The sequence below is a fragment of the Elephas maximus genome, chromosome 16, assembly GCF_024166365.1.
Source record: "Elephas maximus indicus isolate mEleMax1 chromosome 16, mEleMax1 primary haplotype, whole genome shotgun sequence".
In the NCBI taxonomy this organism is placed as follows: Eukaryota; Metazoa; Chordata; class Mammalia; order Proboscidea; family Elephantidae; genus Elephas; species Elephas maximus.
The window spans coordinates 28,314,111-28,329,661 of NC_064834.1; the positions used below are offsets into that span (position 1 = coordinate 28,314,111).

General features: G+C 45.3%; 1 protein-coding gene across 1 annotated transcript in view; it reads left to right on the plus strand.

Moving 5' to 3' along the window:
• Positions 1-763: 763 nt before the first annotated feature.
• Positions 764-15,551, plus strand: part of CCDC6 (coiled-coil domain containing 6) — a 125,666-nt gene continuing 110,878 nt past the window's right edge. Inside the window, exon 1 of the mRNA XM_049854757.1 lies at positions 764-1,697. Within this exon, the coding sequence (XP_049710714.1) occupies positions 1,389-1,697 (309 nt within the window). The 5' untranslated portion in view covers positions 764-1,388. The remainder of the gene's footprint in view (positions 1,698-15,551) is intronic.

Genomic DNA, 15,551 nt, shown 5'->3' on the forward strand with positions numbered 1-15,551 from the left:
GAGGGGGAGGGGAAATAAAAATATTTGGTTTTGGATTTCTTATTTTTCAAAGCTGCTTGTTTGGTATAATCAAAATTTCAACTCACAGTGAGTCCATGTGACCGTTGAACTGCCCCACAGGGTTTCTGGAAGCAGAGCTGCTGGGTGGGTTTGAACTGGCAACTTTTCAGTTAGCAGCCAAGCTCTTAACCTTTGAGCCATTAGGGCTCCATGTGAAAGTAATTAATCTGTGTCATTTTGTAACTTATTAAAGTTTTCTAGGAGTGGGCAAGACCATAGCAAAGGCGGGTAGTAATGTCTTCCCACTTAACCAGGGCATATTTGTATAGCATAATATGCCAAGTCTGCAATGACTTTGGAAAATTGGCACTTAAAGATGTATTTCAATTCTTCCACGAGAAGTGTTTTTCCTCCCTTTTTGATTAAATGTTAGTGCCTTAATCCTGTTGCATGACATGTACTGGTACTGTTTGCAAGATGCAAAAAAGCAAAAGAAAAAAAAAGTTGCACCTTGTTTAAACAATTGAGCGCTGCGCGGTTCAAAAGACTATTAAGGGAATAAAAAAGGCGGTATGTCTCTTCTGCAAAATTCTTTCTTAACGAGGTTAACCCGTGGCTATTTCATACCAGTGAGCCCCTTGTAGGGGAACTTTCTGTTTTCTTAGCTCTATCCAAAGCTTCCCAGTCAAGCACTTTGTTCACTGGGAAGATAAAACTGCGAGGGCTGCGAGTATGTGTAAGGCAGACAGAGGGAGACACGAGCGCACACACAGTCGGCCGAAGATGGGGCCACTGCACCGCCCGGGCTGAATGCTGGAGCGGGGCTGACCTTCCCACGTGTCCCCAGCACCTGCGAGACTGGCGGGCCATCGCATTGGGCTCTTTTTCTCCACAGCAGGCTCAAGGCCGGAAGAGGCTGGGCTGCCGCGGGTTTAGGTCAGGGGGCTCGGAGGCCCTCCCCCAGACCACGTGCGGCCGGCGAGCTGCTGGCGCGGAGGCTGGCCTGGTTTTCCCCCACTGACCGTGCCCGCGCGTTCCCAGCCCGCGGCTGACGCCAGGCGACCTGCCGCGGCAGCGGGCGGGTCCCGGAGCTTTCGACAAGCCTTGCAAGGGCGGCCTAGGGAGCGCGCCAGGCCTGGCTGGAGCGAGCCCCAGTGCAATACTGCCCGAGCCCGGGCGGGGTCTCTGTTCTCTGGCAGAGGACGTCCCTTGGCAGCGGGAAGCTCCCTCTCTTTCTCTCGCTGCCTCTCCGAGTCTGCGCCCTGGTGCCAGGCGCCCTGCTCGGCGCTCCCCTGTGCTCGCCCGGCGCCCACTCATTTGCAGCCCAGCCTTCGCCGCTGCCACCTCCCTGCTCCTCTTCCTCCTCCTTTCCCCAGCCCGCCGCGGCCATGGCGGACAGCGCTAGCGAGAGCGACACGGACGGAGCGGGGGGCAACAGCAGCAGCTCGGCCGCCATGCAGTCGTCTTGCTCGTCGACCTCAGGCGTCGGCGGCGGCGGTGGCGGCGGAGGAGGCGGCGGTGGTGGGAAGTCCGGGGGCATTGTCATCTCGCCGTTCCGCCTGGAAGAGCTCACCAACCGCCTGGCCTCGCTGCAGCAGGAGAACAAGGTGCTGAAGATCGAGCTGGAGACCTACAAACTCAAGTGCAAGGCGCTGCAGGAGGAGAACCGCGACCTGCGCAAAGCCAGCGTAACCATCGTGAGTGTCCCCCGGGGGCGCGCCGCAGCGCCGACCTCTTCCCCTCCCCCCCCCCCCCAGGAGGGACTGCACCCCGACCCGAGCAGCCCGGAGTCTCCCGGCACACTCCCTGCGGAAACCTGCCGGCCCCCTGGGTGGAAGCGTGGGGGCGGCGGAGAGGGTGGTTGTCCCTTCTTGGGGTCCAGGCCAGTCGCCGAGTGCGGCGGAAGACCGCTGGGGCTACCACTCGCGGTCCTTTTTTGCTTCTAGGAAGGTGGTCGCTCCGGGGGAGGGCTGGAGGCCGGCGGCGTGGCTGGGGGGCGGGGTGAGACTTTTTTCAGTTCTAGCACGCCTGAGGGGGTGCGTCCAGAATCTGGGCAAACCTAGGCTAGGGGATAAGGAGGAAGTTGGGGCCTGTTCCAGGGGCCTGGCTTTTGGGGTGCAAGAGGTGCGCAGCTGGGCAGGGCATACAGCTGGCATCTGGACTGCGCTAGCTGGATCGCCCGGGGAGGGGACGGGAGAGTGAGGCCGGGAATCCGGGAAGTGGAGTTTTCTGGCCAGGATGGAGAGGGAAGGGCGGGTACTGGAGCTGGTGCACCCACCTCCTTTGGAAGCCCGTTCCTTTGGGTGGGTGGTGGGGTTGGGGGGGTAGTTTAGAGCGGTCAGAGTACAGTATCTTAAACTGGTCTGCACAGGGCTGGGGCTGAAGGTGGTTTGAAGAGTGGCGACTGTGACTCTAGCTGAACAAGATGTACGTGTCTTTGCTTTACTGGTGGTGAAGTGTCCAGGGGTATCTTGCCTGTGAGTCTAGATGCTTAAGGAGAGAAAAGGCCATTTGTTTCACATCCCCCTGGGAGCTTTCCAGAAGAGGGTAAGATTAGGTCTGTAGGTCTCACTCCTGGTATAGTAGGCGTTTTGAAAAGGCCACTCAGTACAGGGTGATGAGGCGAAACATAACTGGCAGAAGTACACTGCGTGCTCTCACCTGCCATTCCTGCCAGCTAGCCACACCATTAACATGCAGAATCCCATACAGATAACTATTCGGGTTCAAACAGTTGCAGAGAAAATGTCAAGCGATCTAGGGGATCAATTGCCATAGCTGCTGCACAATAGCTGATGAGAGGAAACCTTCAGATGGAGAAGGGGTAAATCTGGGTGTGGGTCACACCTTGGAAATGAAATGGGGTGAGTTGAGGCTGACCCTGTGCCAGGAAAAAGAGTTCAGTGGAGGAGTGTATATTTCCCCTAACACCTGCTCATTCCTGGGAACTGCATGGCCTCCTTAATTTGTTTTGAAAGCAGGCTTCCACCAAAATTTCAGTGTGCTTGGGAGCTTAATTAGAAATAGATTGTAGAAAGATACTTTCTGTGCTCAAATCCAGTCCTGGCGGATAGAATTAGAGCAATGTTCATGCATTTCCCAGCTATAAAGTTCTTGCAGTGCCCTTATGGTAGGAAGGGGGAGGAATTTGCAGAGACAGCTTCCAAGCCTCCTCTGCAGACTTTCTTGGCTGAGAGAGATGTTTCTGCTGAGTGGGGGTTTGAGAAGAGGGGGAAGTTGGTAAAGGCAGTTTATTTAAGGTTTGAGTTAGTAAATGAGAGGGTTGGTCCCTTGGAGAATTTAAACCACTGAAAGTAGTAAAACTTACATGAAACTGATCTCTAGCTTCTTGCATACAGTGAGCAATTCAGGCTGTTTTTGTTTGTTTGGGAGGGAGGGATGCGGGGTGGATATAGAGACTATGAAAGGGTTATCTGTTTGATACTTTGGCCATATTATAAGTAGGTCTGTAAATTGTACGTAAACATGTTGGCTTTACATGGACAAATATGTTCATTTCTAGTGTATCAGAGGCCTTCTGAATATTTGGCTTTAGGTGTTGTGTAAGGTGGTAGCTTTATTTCTTAGCACTTACCCTCAACTAAAACTGAAATCCAACCAAATACACTTTGTGAAATGTTCTGGCCTTAGTAAAGTTTAAAATTGTTTTAGGTGACAGCCTACAAATACCAGAGACCTCTCAGTTCTTTTCTAATCTCTGATTAATACGTTCAGGGAGACAAATGAAGGTACTTGGGTTCACTCCTATTACTTGGCAGGTGTTTAGTAAGGAGCTGTATGGCAACTATAGAGAAAGGATTCCTTCAAGATTTTGAGGCTTCTGTTAATGACCTAGGATCCAGGTTGCAGTGGGTGGGTTTGACCTCTCAGGTATGTGATCTAGAAGGAGAAATGTCTGTCAGTCCTTGAGATGGGTCTGGATGTGAGGAGTCCAGGGAATAACACCTGAGTGGTGGTTTATGTCAAGGTCAAATGCAGAATCCCTGACAACTCTGACTTAAACGTTGCCTTTGCTAGTAGCTGCCTAGGCAGTTGGTGACAATGCCTGGATATCTAATTAAGTGAAGGCCGTGCTAGATTTTTTAAAATTGTTTTACTTAAGTTGAAGGGAAGACAGTACCGTAATCTTATTAGTTGCCTTTCTGGCTCTCATCCCTCAGTTCCTCCAATTATGATATTAACTTTCATGTTCTTGAGCACTAAAGATGATTATGGGCGTCTTTGCTTTTCCCTGAGCATGTTTTGGAAGACACATTGCTAATCAGCCACACCCTGAAGGAGAAGAAAGGGGCTCTCTTTTATTTAGCCAATTCAAAAGGCTAATAGAAGCACTAACCTAGTGGTCTCACCCATCTCAGTTGGTATATGGGTGCTGAGTCTGATCAAGCTACCCATTTATGAGACTGGTTTCATGGGCCTGTGTTCTCACAGCATCTGTGTGATAGAGGCAAACATCATCTCTGGGGAAGAATCTCTGCATCAGTATCTACAAATGCCTAGCGTATCTAGGAGTTATAACTTGCATTTTATGGGGGAGGGGGGCTTCAATGGAGAATGGAATGTTTTCAGTAATTATCCAATTTCAGCTAGTAAATCAGCGGTGGAACTGGGCTGCAGATTATAGATCATACTTTCTTTGTTGTGGGGGAAATAAACAAACAAAAAAAGACTCATCTTTTTGAGTCAGATCCCCCCCGCTTCCTGTCAGGATAAAAAACCCAAACCAAACCCAGTGTGTTCGAGTCGAATTCCGACTCGTAGCAACCTGTCTTGGCTAATAGGCCAGATCTGTCTGGCTTATACTGTGGGTAAAACTGTGATTGTGGGTCATCTGATTCACTGCAGTGAGAAATGGCAAGGAGTGGTGGTCTCTGGGCAGATGAGGAAATGAAGTGGTGGGCAGTAATTGGATGGCTTCAGAGTTCTCAACTAGTCGCAGCTGTTCTCAGTATAAGCAGGGCCTCACAACCAGTGGGGGCTGGTTCTCTGGGGCCAGTGCTTTTTTCAAGACAGGTTCAGATCTTCAGTGTGGATTTGGTTTGGAAATAAAGGCCAATAATAAATTACCAGTTTTTAAATATCTTTTTTTTTATCTGTGGGATTAACCTTTCATCGTAGATATTTAGGGGGATACAGAAATATAAAGGCATTTTGAAGTTATAGTAGAAAAACATGTTGGTATGGCATGATTAGAAAACCTGGCTAGTTTAATCATCAACCGTATAATGGGTTCATTAACCAATAAAAGCCGCTATATAGTTAATGGTGTGCCTTTTGAGTTATTTACCCTGGAAGCCTAATACACTAGTTTCCATTTTTAAGACTTCATTTTGGCAGACACTCTGAAGCTATCAGATTGAAGTTGCCCTTGTTAAGAGGTGTGGTGTGTCTTTTTTTTTCTTCTGTTTAAAAAAAAAATTTCTTAGATTCTTAGGGAAACACCCAACTTTAAACACAGTTTTGGGGAAAGTATGACCTAACAGTTAGGTCTGATTGTGCACAAGTCTTCTAAAAGAGGCTGTTCTCAATTTTTTTCTGTGTTCAGACTTTCTCACCTTCGTAGATTTAAAAAAAAAAAAAAGTGGAGGTTGTGACAGTCTTTTACTGTGTTCTTTTTTTTTTTTTTTTTTTTGCTGGGGGGTGGTGGGAAGGAGTTTAGAGAATGACCAGTATCCAGTTCGTGGCTGACTCTTGTTCAAGGCTGGACTTAAAAGCAAGATTGTCTGCTAACCAAAAAGTCAGCAGTTTGAATTTACCAGCAGCCCCTTGGAAACCCTGTGGGGCAGTACTGCTCTGTCCTGTAGGGCTGCTATGAGTCAAAACGGACTCCACGGCAGTGGGTTGCAGGTTAGTCATTGCTTGCTTAAAAACTTTTAATGTCTCCCAGTTACCCCCTGGGTCAAGGTAAAACTTTCTGGTGGTTTACCAATTATGTATGATCCTGGCCCCTACTTGCTTCACAGCCACACCCGTAGGACTCTCTGGGCTATAGTTCATCTGAACTACAGGTTCTTGGAATTTCAGTAGGTTTCTCTGGCTCTTCTAGAATGTATCCCTGCCTTAAATGCTCTTCACTTCTTCCCTCCCTTCTACCTTATAAATCCAAGCAGACTGTACTGTCCCCACCACCACCGTTTGCTCTGGTACTGCCACTTCCTCAGCCATACACCGGGTTATATGCCTGCTGATATGGTCCCACAGGGTTCCATCTGCCAGCCACTTATCCCCCATCACACAGGCCTCCCCAGTAGATGTGTAAATTCCTTTGGGAGTAGAATTTGCCTTGTTTATCCTTGAGTCTTCAGTGCCTGACATGTGGTAGACACCCTACAGGTATGTTGAGTTGACTCTAGAGGCATTGGGAGGAACTGACTTACTGGGTTCATAGAGGACCGCTTTCCTGTCCTAAACAGCAGTCATCATCTTCACCAGTGTTGGTTAGAAGACTGGGTGGATGAGTGGATACACTGTATACTTTGGGGGACCACAGTCATTAATGCGTGCCCTGAGCCCTTGCCTTCTAACCATGGATGGTATTGTAAGCTACCTTGTAGCATATCCCTGCACATGCGTGATACATTTCACGTCTGAAAGGAGAAAAACACGTTATGTCTTTGGGTTCACCTTTCCCGGGATTTATGAGCAAGGTTTGGGGAATAAGTGGCTCTGCTGGAAGTTTGATTTGCCACCTTGGTTTCGGTGATGGTAACAGATCATTCCAGGCTCTTATTATGAATTTCTTTAACACTGAAATACCCACAGCTGCCTCTGGGAAACAACTGTGGAAAATAATAGAGGGATGTACCCGTACAGGTTCAGGTTTCCTGGAACTCTCATTGGGGCAGTATCTGAAGGCAGGATTGTGAGACTTGCTGAATCCTTCTAGATGTCCACGTGTGGCTTGGAGAGTGGAACTTGGGGTGTGTTGATAATGTGTGACACACCGTACTTGCATTCTGTTTTTTTTTTTTTTTTTTTTAATTTAAATCATGCCTTGAAGGGATAATTTTGTTTATACCTAGAAATGCTAATCCGAGCTTTTAAACTTGCGGCTAGGCTGAATAAAAGTAATCCTTCTTGTCCCTTGTGCATACTTTTTTCCTCGGTAGGTAGGTAGGTGTTGCGTTTTGTTTTCAATCACAATGTGCTTGCTTTTAGGTATATTGAATTAGAGTCAAAGCTGGAAAAGTCAATGTTCTCAGGCTCAGTGTGTTCTGCCTGCTGGTGGTTGAAAATTTCTTGACAGGGAAACTAATGTTCTGGAAAATATGTCTAATTGTCAGGATCTATGAGAGGTGTAACGTTGCAGGCTCTTTCTACTTCCCCAAGACTGTCAAATTTTCTTATCTTTATGGCCGTCAAACCCACAACTGTGAATTTTATTCCAGTGCTAATGCCAGTAAATTGCAGACATTTCTTTTTTTTTTTAAATAATTTTTATTGTGCTTTAAGTGAAAGTTTACAAATCAAGTCAGTCTCTCACACAAAAACCCATATACACCTTGCTACACACTCCCAATTACTCTCCCCCTAATGAGACAGCCAGCTCTCTCCCTCCACTCTCTTTCATGTCCATTTCGCCAGCTTCTAACCCCCTCCACCCTCTCATCTCCCCTCCAGGCAGGAGATGCCAACATAGTCTCAAGTGTCCACCTAATCCAAGAAGCTCGCTCCTCACCAGCATCCCTCGCCAACCCACTGTCCAGTCCAATCCATGTTTGAAGAGTTGGCTTTGGGAATGGTTCCTGTCCTGGGCCAACAGGAGGTCTGGGGGCTATGAGCACCGGGGTCCTTCCAGTCTCAGTCAGACCATTAAGTCTGGTCATATGAGAATTTGGGGTCTGCATCCCACTGCTCTCCTGCTCCCTCAGGGGTTCTCTGTTGTGTTCCCTGTCAGGGCAGTCACTGGTTGTAGCCAGGCACCATCTAGTTCTTCTGGTCTCAGGATGATGTAGTCTCTGGTTCATTTGGCCCTTTCTGTCCCTTGGGCTCGTAATTACCTTGTGTCCTTCATTCTCCTTTGATCCAGGTGGGTTGAGACCAATTGATGCATCTCAGATGGCAGCTTGCTAGTGTTTAAGACCCCAGATGCCACTCTTCAAAGTGGGATGCAGAATGTTTTCTTAACAGATTTTATTATGCCAATTGACTTAGATGTCCCCTGAAACCATGGTCCCCAGACCCCTGCCCCTGCTATGCTGGCCTTCGAAGCATTCAATTTATTCAGGAAACTTCTTTGCTTTTGGTTTAGTCCAATTGTGCTGACCTCCCCTGTATTGTGTGTTGTGCAGACATTTCTTTGTGTGGGCTTTCTCTTTTAGGGAAAGAAGGATTAACAGTTTGATCAATGGTTATTATTTAGAAATAATTCTCCCCCTTGTTTTTGGTTCCTGAATCAACTCGATGGTGGCAGGTTTTTTGAGATCTAACGTATGGGGTGCAATTTAATAATTAAAATTTATTACAGTACTCATTTGTTTAATTTAGTGCCAGAAAATTTTCTGTGATTTTTTTTTTTTTTTCCTTACCCTCCCTTTGCCTGCTTGATGTAGTGAGTAGTTAAGAGCTGGGCTGCTAACCGAAAGGTTGGCAGTTTGAATCTGTCTGCTGCTCCTTGGAAACCCTGTAGGGCAGTTCTTCTCTGTCCTGTAGGGTCACTATGAGTCGAAATTGAATCGACAGCAAGGATTTTGGTTTTTGCCTGCTTAGTAAGGCACAGAACAGCATGTGGTAACTACAGCCTGAAACAGACAGGATTCAGCCTACAAATGCTTATGAAAGGCCTACTGTGGGCCAGCTGTAGCCTCAGTGGTGCAGACGGTTAAGAACTTGACTAGTAGCTGAAAGGTTGGTGATTTGAACCGACTCAGAGGCGCCTTGGGAGAAAGTCCCATGATCTGCTTCTGAAATGTCACAGCCTTGAAAACCCTATGGAATACTACTTTGCACACATGGGGTCACCATGAGTCATAATCAACTAGGTGGCAACTAACACCAACAACTGTGTGCCAGATACTCAGAAAGGTCTGAGAGGAATGTAAGGGCTCGTCCAGCAGCCTCCCGAGGATCGCGCCTGACTTTCATTCAGCTTGGCCCTGGTTGGGCCCTGTAAGGAATTCAGAGCAGAGTGAACCAGCCCTTCCCTCTCCAGCCAAGAGGGTTGTGAAGTATCAAGTGCAGGAATTACTGACATACAAAGTGGTTGTAATAAAGGAAGGCCAGGCTGAGTCCTGTAGGGGTTCTGAGGATAGGTAACTTTACCTTATGCCTTCCCAAATGAAGTCCATCTCAGTGAATACCTTTAAGGTAAACAATGTGTCATATTGACTAACAATTTAATTAGCTTGTAGTTTATTTTGTTAGGCAGAGAGGGGGAGAGCTGTTGCTCAACTTAACCCTGCTGAGGTGGCACAGGGAGGCATTTTGTTTTCAATTTTCTTTTTTATTTGGTGATGATTGAAAAGAAATGTCATTGATGTTTTAATTTCATAGTTTGCATCTGTCAGTAGATTGAAATTATCTAGGTGGTATTTTTCTCTTGTTACATTCTGGCGCCCACCCATGTTCCTTTCATGGAATATTGTTGGGCGGACTGAATTTCGTAAGTGTTAATTCAGAGCTATGTGACAACAAAAGACTTCTTACATTAAAATTAATTAAAAACATTATGGGCAATTTCAAATTCCATTTTTTTTTTTAAGAAAGCAGTGTTGATTGATGTGATAATTTTCCACTCATCTATTCCCTGTCCAACCAGCCTAGGCAGGCGCACCAGGTGTATGTCTAGAGTGATCTGGTTAATGCCCATGAGGGCATTTCAGGACACTGAGGATCAAATGAGGCCATTTGGTACTTAGGAGCAGAGTTGGAATATTCAGCCAGACCAATATTCATAGATCACAATTCAAAAAAGTTTTCCACAGAAGGAAAGAGCAAAGTGAAGGAACGAAAACAGCGTGAATTATGGGTTGAGCTAAGAAGGTTCTTAGAAATCTAGTACCAACATTAAACACTTCCATGTGTTGCTTACATAAGTGAACAGTTTGGGTCTTTTGCGCTATCAGCTTTTTGAGACTAAATTAGAAGGGCTACAATGGATACATTGAGAAAAAAATATAGTTGGTGTTTAATATAGAAAAATCTTGATTTATGAAATTATTTGCAGGTAAGTGGTGATTGCTTTTTCATTTTATACTAATATACCAACTCAAGTGATAACTTTTATTCCATGGAGTCTTTTTTTTTTTTTTTTTTGGTTCTTCACTAGACAGGCCTTAATTTATCTAAATAAAGGCATTTGCTGAGAGTCAAAACATTGTGTCTCTGCTTCATTTAGTAGCTCCAGATTACAGAGAAGCTAAAATTTGAGGGAAAAACCAGCTAGATTATTCTAATGTCTTTGTTAACCAAGAGTAAAAACCTAAGTATATGCTCCATAAAGTAGAGGTTTGGACTTCTTTGGGTCCCAGTCGCTGCCTGGTAACAGGCCATCTCTTTTGGAAAGTACATTACCTGTTTGACATCTTTTTGAACCTTGAATGTATGTAGCTTATTGCCTAGAAATACTTTCGGTATCCAGAGAAATACTTCAGGTACCTAGGGAAATTCCTTAGGTACCCAGGGGACCCAGTGACTTGCCAAAAAAAAAAAAAAAAGCCTTTTTTTTTTTTTTTTTTAAAGAAAAACTTACTTTGATTACAGAAGCAGCTAGCTGCTTTTTATTGTCCTGACACTAAAGCTATGAATTTGGACTTAACATATTTTAGTAAAAGTGCTGTTGGTATTTTGCTCCAACTTGTTATTATTGCCTATTGGTTATCACTGGTGGCACAATGGTTAAGCGCTTGGCTGCTCACCAAAAGGTGGGTGGTTCAAACCCACCAGTGACTCTGAGGGAGAAAGATGTAGCAGTCTGCTTCTGTAAAGAGTTATAGTCTTGGCAACCCTATGGGGCAGTTCTGCTCTGTCCTGTAGGGTCGATATGAGTCAGAATCAATTTGAGGGCAATGGGTCTTGGTTTTCCCACACCTGATTCTTTTCTGTTATTCAGCAAACATGTAGAGAGGAGCCCCTGCCCTCTCCCCAGCTCTGGGCTTGTCGCCTCTTGTCCAAATTTGTATTTAGCACCCAGATGTGGAGAACACTGGTGAACAGCAAACATGTCCTTCAGGAAACAGACAGGAATTTGCCCTAACACTGTATAGATATGGTTGCTTTTCTTTTTTAAATGAAATGTATGGTAACCGTTTGATTTCCAGGATAGCATGTTGAGTAAACCATAATTTAAGAAAGCTTGAAGTTAATAACAATTCTTATTCACCAACATTATCCTATTTCCAAGTCATTTTGTGTGGCTGTGATAACAGCTAATGTTTATCAGGTGCTTACTGTGGGTTAGGCACTGTTGGAAGGGCTTTGCATACATCCTTACCACAATTGGCTGTGTTCAGTACTACGGTAATCCCTAGCTAAAAAAAAAAAAAAAAATCCCTAGCTACAGACTTGTAAATTTAGCTCCAGAGAGGTTAAGTTACTTGCCTCAGGTCCTAAAACTATTAGGTGGGGCTTGGATTTGAAACCAGGTTTGGTCTGAAAATTTAAGCACAGGGATACATTGCCTCTTGGTGGGTGGGGCATAAATTAATTTAGGAATGGTTTTCTTTTTATCTCCTTGTGCGCATTTTCCTTGTAGTGGTTTCTATATAGTTCTATTCCTTCAGTTAGTCCGGCTGCCCCATTACCACAGCAAATTCCCAAGATACCAGGCCTAAGGGATTGTTTCCAGGGCAGCCAAGTCCCTGTCTTGGAAAGAAACAGTGATGGAGAAAGCACGTTCACTGTGTAAGGGTTAGTTTGTGCTCCCCTTCTGGCTCCGTTGCCCTCCAGCATTAGGCCTTGGTCTATGTTTTTAGCCCACCGGTGCCCACTCCACCCCGGTACCCTGTCCGGTGTACCCCGGGACATTGCCATTTCTGCTTGTAGCATAGCCATTTGGAACCCTCCCCCCCATCCAAATGTGGTATGAGTCTCTTCCTTTGTCCTTATGGTATACCCTCGACTTAAAGAGTCTGACTAGCACAGTAATAGTGGGTGTTTTCAACAAATGTATTGATCGCCTGCTGTGTGACAGGCAGTGTGCCATATATAGCAGCTGGGATGAGATTCTGCTGGGGAGTTGTAGAAGGGCTCCTGACTCAGTCCAGGAGTGGGGGCCATAGTCAAGGAGGGCTCTCTGGAAGGAGGTGGCTTTTAAGCTAAGACCTGAAGGATAAATTGAAGTTAATCTAGTGGGAAGTGGGAGGAGGCTGTGGAGGAGTTCAGGGCCCAGATGGGCAAGTCTGTGGGCTCTGCTCCTGGGTCCCATCCATGGGCTAACTGGGGTGAGGGGTAGAGGGGTGAGGGGTAGGGGAACAGTAGAAGCCTTTCTGCATTTAGAAGATTTCAAAGCTGCTTAGTGGAAACATATATTTGTGTTTCCCCTTTAAAATATCTGAAGATGGGGATTTTGTCAGTTATCATCTGTAAGATTGTCCATTCCATGATAATAGTATTCCATGATAATAGCAGTATTACTGTGTGCCTGGTATAGTTATAAACATTTTGTGTATAGTGAGTGATTTAATCTTCACAACAACCCTTTGCTATCTCCGTGTCACAGATGAAGAAATGAGGTATACGGAGACTAAGCAACCCCTGAAAGATTTCGGTAAGTGGTAGAGCAGGGATTTGAAGGCAGGCAGCTGGTCTGACAGTACCTGGCATAGTAACTGGCACATACAGGGCCCTGCTGTTTGAAGGATCCTTTGTGTTTTAATAGTATGTTGTTAGGTGGAGTTGATTTCAACTGATAGTGACCCCACGTGACACAGAACTGCCCTAGGGTTTTCTAGGCTGTAATCTTTACAGGAGCAGATAGGCAGGTCTTTCTCCTTTGTATCTGCTGGGTGTGCTCGAACTGCCAACCTTTCTGTTAGCAGCCGAGCCCAAGCACTTAACTGTTGTGCTACCACGGCTCCTCTTAACAGTGTAGTGGCTCCTCTTAACAGTGTAGTTATTCAATAAAGTCTGGAATTTATTTTGAGAGGTATTCAGGTTTACTTCTTGTAAACTCTTGAATGGAGTATGACATGTATACAGTAAAGTGTACAAACTTAAGTAAGCCCAGTGAATTTATAAATGAATTTACTGTGTAACCACTGGTGCTCAAGATAAATGCTGTTATCAGCAACCCTAAAGCTTCCGCATGCTCTTTTCCAATCAATACATCCTGAAAGGTGACCCCGCCCTGACGTCCATCAATATAGATTCATTTGGCTTGTTCTTGAACTTTATATAAATAGAATTATACAGAATGCAATTTTGTGTGTCTGGATTCTTTGATTCATTATCCTGGTTTGTGCATTTACCGATATTAAGCAGCATCCACATAGCAGGAGATCTTTTAGTGCACATAGTATTCCGCTGCATGAGTGTCTGTGGAATTGTTTTTACTTTTAGTGTCTGCCCCCTGGATGGCTCCACTCCCTTCTCTTGGTACTAGTTGCTGGGCATAGGGACAATGTGAACAGAGTCAAGTGCAGCATGGGACATATAGGCCCTACAGAACATGGGTTCCAGTGAATTGAGTTTCTAGCTGCTTTACTCACTGAATTGTATTGGGTTCATTGGATTCAGAGCCTTTGAGGCTGTTTATTTAGCTGCTAAAATAATGATATTTTAAGTTAATATCAGTCTTGCTTCCATCCCAGTAGTGTTACAAGGATCGAATAAGGTGATACACTTGAAAAAAGGAGCCCTGGTGGTGCACTGGTTACGCGTTTGTTTGCTAACTGAAAGGTTGATGGTTTGAATCCACCCTGTGGCTCCATAGGAGAAAAGACTTGGTGATCTTCTGTAAAGATTATAGCCTAGGAAACCCTATGGGGCAATTCTGCTCTGTCACATAGGGTCACTATGAGTCAGAATCGACTCAGTGGCACCCAACAACAATAACAATGCACCTAAAAGCATTTTGCTAATTTGTGAATTACTATTACTGTATAGAATGATACTAAAAATCATTAGTATCCCCTTCCTGTCCAGAAGCACACTTTCTTCTGTCTTCCAAAATACATTTCAAAATCAAGGCTGCTGTAGTTAATCCTAACAGAAACGATAGCAAAATAAACCTCTGGAATGCTGAGAGGGGCAGTTGAGGCAGCACCACGCTCTCCAAAGACAGCAGACTGGACTACTTCAGCAGCCTGGCTCCCTAGGACTTCCCTTTTCTGGGCATTTGAAAGGGATGCCTGGGAACTTGGCTGATTTCCGAGATTTTGGTGAGCCAGGATGAAACCAGTCTGTGTAGTTGTATAAACGTAACAGTACAGCAGGAGATAAACATATTTCTTAAATGATCCACTTCTTTCTGTAGTTTTTGAGGCCTTTCCATTATTTCTTGAGCAAGGAGCCAACGTGTACTCTGTCCCTGTTTTCTGACATTAGCACTGGGAACAAAAGATGGTCAAAGCCCTCTTTCTTAACGTGTGACTTTTGACCCTGTTCTGTGGGGTAGGGATTCCAGGGGTTGGACTTTGGTAGCCAGTTCACGAGAGCCACTCTCTTTAGATAAAAACATGATTATCTTTGAATATGACTTAACTTTGCAGGCTTGCAGTACCTGTTATGAGTCAGGAGCAGGTCTGTGGGAGGCCAGTAGTTTTCTCTCTGCAGGGACTTCTCAAGGGACCTGCCCTCCCCACCCCCACGTGGCCTCTGGCTCTCTCTAACAATAGAAATGGCAGCCTGGGAGCTATTTGAATGTTGAGGAGCATGCCCTTCACCAGGGCATTTTTTATTGGCTTGGTGTGATGACTTTTGGGGTGACCAGAAAGGGCAAGGAGAATACGTTGAATTCAGGGACCAGTGGCATCACTAAGGGGGTAGGAGAATTGTGTACTGTACCCAGAGACACTGTCAGAGGTGGTGACTCCAAAATGGCCGTTTCAGCAGAAATTTATTATTTATAAAAATATCCCTAGTATTAATTATAATAACAAAAAAGGTTCATAATCTCCAGTTTACATGTATCAATATACCTATAAGGCTAAAACTCTATGCCAGTTTACTTTTTGAATCTTCTAATGCACTCCTGTCAGCTGTCATTATTACCCACTTACAGTGATGCTTCAAATCACGTGATTTATCTGCAGGTGCTACAGGCATGTGCTGTTTTCATTGCTGCCAGTGTTTTTATAGTCCCTGATTTTGTCAGATTTTCTGGTGGTTTAACTACAGTATTGTGGTAATTAGCATGGGAGGGTGACACCTTGAGTTACTGCATTGAATGACACCAATCCTAGTGACACCACAGACAGGGACCCCGCTCGCGTTGTAAAGAATTAGGTTAAAGTAACCCATTTTGAACCCAGGAATGTGCTTGACTGTTTGACTGGAGTCTATCACCACTAGGGAGATGGGGCCCTCACCAAGATCGGTGGAGCCTTTTGGTTTCTCTCTGCCTCTTTCCCTTAGCAGTCACCTGGACACCT